At 34.4% G+C, this 7,682-nt stretch overlaps 1 protein-coding gene across 1 annotated transcript in view; it reads left to right on the top strand.

Annotated features, from left to right (window-relative positions):
* The window catches only part of LOC102592528 (cirhin-like), a 9,670-nt gene extending 3,902 nt beyond the window's left edge, over nt 1–5,768 (top strand). The window contains exons 6-11 of the mRNA XM_006342609.2: nt 82–244; nt 1,261–1,414; nt 1,545–2,140; nt 3,310–3,491; nt 3,801–4,061; nt 5,095–5,768. Coding sequence (XP_006342671.1) covers nt 82–244; nt 1,261–1,414; nt 1,545–2,140; nt 3,310–3,491; nt 3,801–4,061; nt 5,095–5,416 — 1,678 coding nt within the window. The 3' untranslated portion in view covers nt 5,417–5,768. The remainder of the gene's footprint in view (nt 1–81; nt 245–1,260; nt 1,415–1,544; nt 2,141–3,309; nt 3,492–3,800; nt 4,062–5,094) is intronic.
* Nucleotides 5,769–7,682: the final 1,914 nt, after the last annotated feature.

The following is a 7,682-nucleotide window of genomic DNA, read 5'->3' as shown; positions in this document are numbered from 1 at the left end:
CTGCAACCACCCCCAATCTTTTTGTGTTTTCTAAGATTTTCCATTTTCATAATGCTTCCAACTCCATCCTGCTGTTTGCAGATGTGGTACCCTGGTTAGTGCAGATAGTAGTGGGAGTGTTCAATTCTGGGACTCCCAGCATGGAACTCTTTTACAGTCACATTCCAGTCATAAGGGTGACGTGAATGCTTTAGCAGCATCTCCCAGCCATAGTAGAGTATTTTCTGCTGGTTCTGATGGTCAGGTACATAAACAACACTCCCTATCCGAAGAAAATTCTCTATTGGGGTTCATGTCATTTGTGCTCAATCCACTAGGATCTCATTGAGCCTGTACTTGTTTACCAAGATATTGATGAGCTAACTGATAATATGCCAAATGAAGTTCCATGTTTATGCATTCTGTAGATAATACTAAGTTTATAGTTGAAACTAGCAAGGGTGTCAGCTAGAAGTTTGAGCTATGGAAAAACACTTTAGGGATTAAGTGTGTTAGTATAACTGTATAAGTAGAAGATATAGAATAGGGAAAAGGATCCAAAAATACCCTTCTACTTTCTTCTATTAGCTAAGTTTATCCCTAGTTATACTATAGGGTCAAGTATGCCCCTGCCGTTACCAAAGTATGCAAGTACAGATACCCCTATTTTGGATGGAATTCCCCCAACCAAACAAAAATACCCAATTTCCCTTGAATATTACTCCACTATTTTAACCCGACCCAACCCACTAAACTAAATAACCAATATAAAATTAAACTCAATTATAAACACCCCTCTTCCAAACTTTATATGATTGTTTTTCTTTTCTTCTTCTTGATTTTTTTTATAAAAATTTTGGAGAAAAAACAAAAGCAGGGATTGTGTGTATCGGCGTTGTGCTATTATAAATGCACTTTGCTCGAAAGTGTTCTCTGCAAAATTGATTTTTGGGGAAGATGGGCAGTTGAGTTTCATCTGTTAACTGGAAATTTTCAACAATCATTTTCCCCACATCTCTGGTTTCAACTGTTTTTTCAAATCTGTGTCCATCAATTTGCTATTCTCAAATGTCCACAGCTTTTCGAGAAAAAAATTCTTCTCATTATTTGGTATGATGATGCCCTGTGATGGCAAATAATTGCATAAGCATTTTGAGTGAATAAGTTAATTTGTATCTGTTATCTTCTTTGATTTTATATGAAATTTCTCATCCATAATTGTTTAGAGAACTCAATTTAAGCTTGCTTTTATAGCTGCTAATGTTTTGCTACTGCTTTTAGGTTATACTTTATAAGCTCTCAGCCAATGAGGTGGGGTCTCACGATGGAGACATTTCTTCTGTAGTTGTGAAGAAATGGGTTTATGTTAGTCATGTGAGGGCCCATACACATGATGTAAGAGCCTTGGCAGTTGCTGTACCCATTGCTCATGAAGGTCCGTTATTTAGTTGTTGCTGTCGCTCACCGAAAATGATGTTGAAATCTTTGTTCTGTTTAAATTTTGGACTTTAAGACATCCCTTTATTTTGGGTTTGTTTTACTTATTGTTTAACTCTCTTTATCAGAGCCCATAGTCGAACAGAAGACAAAGAAGCGGCGCTTTAAGGAGAAGCCCCTTGAGTTTAGTTATCATAAATGGGCACATTTTGGTGTGCCGATGCTTATATCAGGTGGTGATGACACTAAACTTTTTGCATACTCTGCAAAGGAATTCACCAAATTTTCTCCACATGATATTTGTCCCTCACCTCAGAGACCACCTATACAAATTGCAGTAAATACAACCTTCAGTCAGGCTTCTTTACTCTTGGTCCAGGCTTCATACTGGATAGATATTTTTTGTGTTCGTGTGAAAAACGGGGTTGTGTCTGACAGCTGTGGCCCATCTGGTGGGGCTGCAAGAACAGATCTAGTGGCTCGTGTTAAGTGCAAAACTTCGAGGAAGATCACATGCAGTGCAATTTCTCCTTCAGGTGTACTGTTTGCTTATTCTGACCATGTAAGACCCTGCCTTTTTGAACTTAAGAAGAGTGGTGCTGGCAAGAGTGCATGGACTGTCAGCAAAAGGAAGCTCCCTTTGGGACTTCCATTTGCCCATTCAATGGTTTTCAGTGCCGATTCTTCTCAAATGATGATAGCTGGGTGTGACAGAAGGATCTATGTAAGTAATTCTGTTGTCCAATTTATTTTTCTTTAGTTTTAAGTGATAAATGTGTTTCATCTTTTAAAGGGAGGGTGATAGTTCATGATGTATGTTTTATGTTACAATCACTTCTGAGCTATGAGTAAATGACAACTTTTCTGAATATCTTGGGGAGTTTATAGGCGGTAAGGTTTGTAGTAATGTCGAAACCTTTTAATCCAGAGTCATCATTTTAGAACTACACCAACTTAAAAACTACAGTGGTCAGAGCTTCTCCCTTTCACATATTTAATGTCACCTAGTCTCCATTTACGTGTATGGAAATATTGGTTTTTGTTCATCTTTTTATAATCAATACTATTTAAATGTACATGATTTGCACGTGTGTATCACGTTGATTAATAATAAATGTATATAAAAGGAACAAATTGTCGTGTGTACGTTATCTTATTAAATACAAATTTTTAAAAAATAACGTAAAACTTTTCAGATAAGAAGTGTCGCATGATGTATATGTATATATCAATAAATGTGTAGAAACAAAGATATGTATGCTAATAGACCTATAGAGATTATAACCAAAAGCCTCTTAACCTTTCTTTGCCTTCTGCAACAAGAAGTAATACTATTTGTGGTTTGAATGATTGTGAATCAATAAATCTAGGGAAAAACAAGGAAATAATTGGATCATTAGTTACACATCAATCAATCTTGTGTAACTTTAACATATGTAAATTATAACAGATTATATAAATTAGAAAACTGTCGAGTATAGTCTAAAGGAGTTTTTTTTCTTTTTTTTAAATCTCATCAGTGAAATTATTTTATAGACTGATGCACTTTTCTAATGTTAATAGGGTTTTAAGTTTTATTTGCCACCGAAATCCGTAAATAGTATTTACTAACAATTCTATTTCTTAAAAAATGAATTAAAGGAAAATTAGATGTTTATGACTTTTCATGTTGGTACTGCTGTTTATTTATGATTATATTATATTATATCCCTACTTGGATGAAAAATAATTGAAAGCCTTTTTTTTAATTTTTCTTTTTGTGGCTTTAAATAATCGAAATTCTGTTGCAAGTATAACAGCAAATAGTGACTTCAGAAACTTGTTTAGTAGCATTAGGACATCTTAGTGACTTCATCAATGCATATAGTCTCTGACACTCATCTTCTCTTCTAGGTGGTTGATGCAGTAAGCTTGGAACTAGTACATGTTTTTATCCCTCGGCGTAAAGAGCAATGTGAAGAATTTCCACCAAATGAACCTCCCATTACGAGAATGTTCACTAGTGCAGATGGGAAATGGTTAGGTGCTGTAAACTGCTTTGGAGATGTGTATATATTTAATCTAGATAAACAGAGGTACGGGCTTTCTATCGGACATGTCTCTAGTCTCTGATCTATCTTAAATTTCTCCATTGTGGCTATCTTATGGTTTGTTCCACAAGTTTCTAGGTTCAGAATTTTTTTTATATGGTCAAAATTCTTCGATCATGTTCTTGTGCATTGAAAACATGTAATACATCATTTCCAGCGTTGCACGCTTATCTCTTGATTGGAACTCCCATTTCCCACCTGATAACTTGAGCTGTCAAGTCAGTTCATATCTTTGTGGGACCTTCATCTTGTATTTCCTATTTGGGGCACTGACTGAATTTTATTTTGTAACAGGCAACATTGGTTTATATCAAGATTGAATGGTTCTTCCGTTACAGCTAGTGGCTTTACTCCTAGAAATAGCAATGTGCTTATAGTATCCACATCTTCGAACCAGGTATATGCCTTTGATGTTGAAGCTAAACAACTAGGAGAATGGTCCAACCGGAATACATTCTCTCTGCCGGGAAGATTTCAAGAATTTCCTGGAGAAGTGATTGGGCTTTCTTTTGCTCCTTCTACTAATTCATCATCTGTCATTGTCTACAGTTCAAGGTGTGTCTTTTGCAGTTTTTGCCAAAGCTGTTTTTGAGTTTTTGTTACTCTTGGTTTTCTGCCGTCTTATCTGGTTGAATTCTTTTGGTGGCATCTTACTGTAGGTTCATTTTAGTGTGCATTAGTTTATACTGGCCTTTACTAGATAGGGTCCATTAGGAAATGACACTTCTTTTAGAGAATGGTAAATAACATAGAACACGGGTTGGCCTCTTAATTAGAGCTAAGTAATAAAGAAATGGACTTATCTAGGCTTATCATTTTAAATGTTTGGATACAAAGATTTTGCTTTTATTTGCACCTAGGCACATCAACACACATCAGAAGTAGTAGTCATCAGCACATGTGATATGCTGCGGATTGCTGTGGTTCAATGATTATAGCTGAAGAGATTATTTAAAGTAATTTACTTGCTGAAAGTTCTCTTTTCTTTTTTTGGCTGTGTTAAGAAACCTAATTCATTATCTGCATGACTGCACCCAAGGGTGTGCCTAGTGGAATGAAGTGGGAGGACCATGCGGTCTCATCTTCAAATCCAATGAAGAGTAAAAAACACTAGGTGATGTCTTCTCATCTGCCTAAACCTTGGTAGGCATAGTTATTGGGTACCCGTGTTGGTGGAAAGTAACAGGTACCCAATGGAATAGCTGAGGTCGACACAAACTGGGCCCAACACCACATCATAAAAAAAGAAAGAAATCGAATTCCTTATCCAACCTAATACTGGTCCAAGTCATTCTTTGAAGCGCTCAATTGAACATCCAACTAAGTATGAAGGAACAACGTATGGCTTTAATATTTTGTGGTGATTTATAATGGATAAGCAGTGTATGCTTCAGTGCGTGCACATTTCAGTGGCCCAATGGAAATTCGTTGACCATGAACTAGTCCTGTTTCCTGCATATTCCTTCTCAGTTTGTTGGATCTTTCTCGAGTTATCTATCTGTTTAACTTCAAAAAACCTAGTTGCATTATTGCAGTGTTTTAGTTCCATAAATGTCACATGATTAACAATTTATGGCTTATTATGTAGGGCAATGTGCTTGATCGACTTTGGGTTGCCAGTTGGTGATGATGACGACGACACTGACTTAGCTAATAGTCAAGATTTAGCTTTGAAGAAGCTACATAATAGTTCTCCTGCAAATGGGACCTTAAAGCGCAAGTTGAAAGGGAATGACTTAGATTTGAAACAAATCGGTAGAAAGAATTTTGAATTCTGTGCTTTCAGGGATCCTGTTTTATTTGTTGGACATCTTTCAAGAACTTCCACCTTGATCATAGATAAACCTTGGATTCAAGTGGTTAAAACTCTTGATGCTCAACCAGTTCACAGACGTATTTTTGGGACATAACTCTTGTCACAGTTTTTGTTACAACTTACTAGGGAATGTTTCGTTGGGAGTAGTCAACCCCTTTCACTCAATAGATTCTTCTTTGTTGTTAGTTGGAGTTTGGGTGCGGAAACGTTTGAAATCAATTGTCAAGTTTCAGTATAGCTTCACTTCATCTGCAGGAGTTCTATGGAAATTGCGTGGACCTGTAAATATAACTTGTGAGCTTTACAAAGTGTCCGTTAGCCTGTTCAGATATCGACTAATGTTTTCATGTATCAATTGCTTTTTCCAAGTTTCTGTATCAATCAGTTTTGCCCCTTGAAACAAACATTTTGATCTGCAATGTTAAAAGTCATTTTCTTTTATTGTAGCTTTTCTCCTCTCTTGCCTTGGTTGGAATAAGATGAACATTTCCACTAATGTTTATTGTTTCCTTCTACACATGCCTACTTCAACGACAGTCGACAACAATGTAACCAATGTAATTTCACAAGTGAGATTTTGTGAAGGTGGTGTGATGTAGTTTGATCCTCACCTTGTGAAGGTAAATAGATTGTTTTCGATTTCATTTCTTGGATCAAACCTTATTATTAGTTACAGAAACTATTTTGTTTCATGCAAAATGTCATTTTCTCACTGTTAAATATCTTGGGAGTTTTTGAGGTGTCATAGTCATATATGTCCTAATTTTGATACACTTGTAGGAAGATTTCAATTTTCATATATTTTGGTAGGCCAATAGATATTCCTGTCATTTTGGACAATCAGTTGTCATTCAATAATTGGCTGATAGAATGGTAGAAGGTGATCACAAGGCTGAAAATTAATACAGTACTTGTGCAAGTTGACAGCATGATTGATTCACTTCCCTTCTCCCGATTCAGAAGCGGATTCAAAATTTAAATAAATTCTCGACTTGGAAGGCTAAAGGTTAGAAAAGACGTCGATTCATTATTTTCAACGTCTTTAAATCAAAAGGGAATGTGAAACTTTGAATTCATTCTGTTCCTTTATGTATGGAGATGAGTAATTTTATTGATCTACGATATGAACAAATCTTTGATTTCTTAGTCGATCTGTTAAAAAATAGACAACATATTTATAGGTAAATCCCTAATATTTAGCATTAATCAGATTTCTGAAGATACATGACTTTAGCTCACACCAGCATAACTTCACTTTCTCTCACCATTAGTGGATGGGTCACGGGGTCAAGCCGTTAATATAAAAAAAATCTTGATAAGGAGCGCTTCTTCTCAAATAGAAGTGAATATTGTTAACAAGCAAAATTTTGAAAAACACAAAATTGTGTTAGGTGACTTTCTCGTATGATATATTGAGTAGATTTCTCTATCTTTTATCAACGTCGATTCAACTAATTTGATATTGAGGATTTATTCCAAGTTGATTGACTAATGAAGTATCTTGGTGTGCTTTGGTACGCAGAACATGCATCCAATTGTAACTACTTCAAATGAACACTATATATTTATTTTTTACGAAACATATAAACACTTGAATTATAATATGTTTAATGGAGCATCAAACATATGATAAAATAATTAAGTTGGTAGTGTTTAATAAAATACTTTTTTATTTATTCAGATATTCAATCAAAACAGATCATATAATTTGAATGTCTCAATAAAATTTATTGACAAATTTAACGATAGATATATATGTTGAAAATTGAAACATTTGAACGTATGTTGGTGTAAATTAAACGTGCACGTGTGGAAGCAATTGCTAGGCCTATATTTGGACACAAAACAAATTAAAAGATTGTGTGGAAGCAATTGCTAGGCCTAACTCTATATATGTTTCTAACTTTTTCATTTTCTTAACATAATATGGACAAAATTTTATGTCTGGAATCTTTTGACTTTATGGATCATTACATATTTATTGCATTATTTCGTTATCGTTATTGTTTTCTCCTTCGGTTGTTGTGTAGTACTTTTTATTTCACATTATTTTGATTGTTGTATTATTTTTATATCTGTGTTTTCTAGATATTTTTTTAAACTAAGGGTTTATCAGAAACAATTTATTTATCTATATACGATATGAGTAAGGTTTGTGTACATTCTATCTTTTTCAAATCTCACTTATAAAATTACATTCGGTATATTATTAGATCATTACAACTTTAAAAAACAATCATGGATTATGATAGTAGAGTAATTACTCTATATTTATACATACAGTCTTATATATCTTGTACTTTTTTTGGTTAAAAATAAATAAATATATATATATATATATATATATATATATATGTATT

Source organism: Solanum tuberosum, unplaced genomic scaffold (assembly GCF_000226075.1).
Source record: "Solanum tuberosum cultivar DM 1-3 516 R44 unplaced genomic scaffold, SolTub_3.0 scf00034, whole genome shotgun sequence".
NCBI classification, from domain to species: Eukaryota; Viridiplantae; Streptophyta; class Magnoliopsida; order Solanales; family Solanaceae; genus Solanum; species Solanum tuberosum.
Note: the sequence above shows the minus strand (reverse complement) of the source record. Positions and strands in the feature narration are given on the sequence as shown.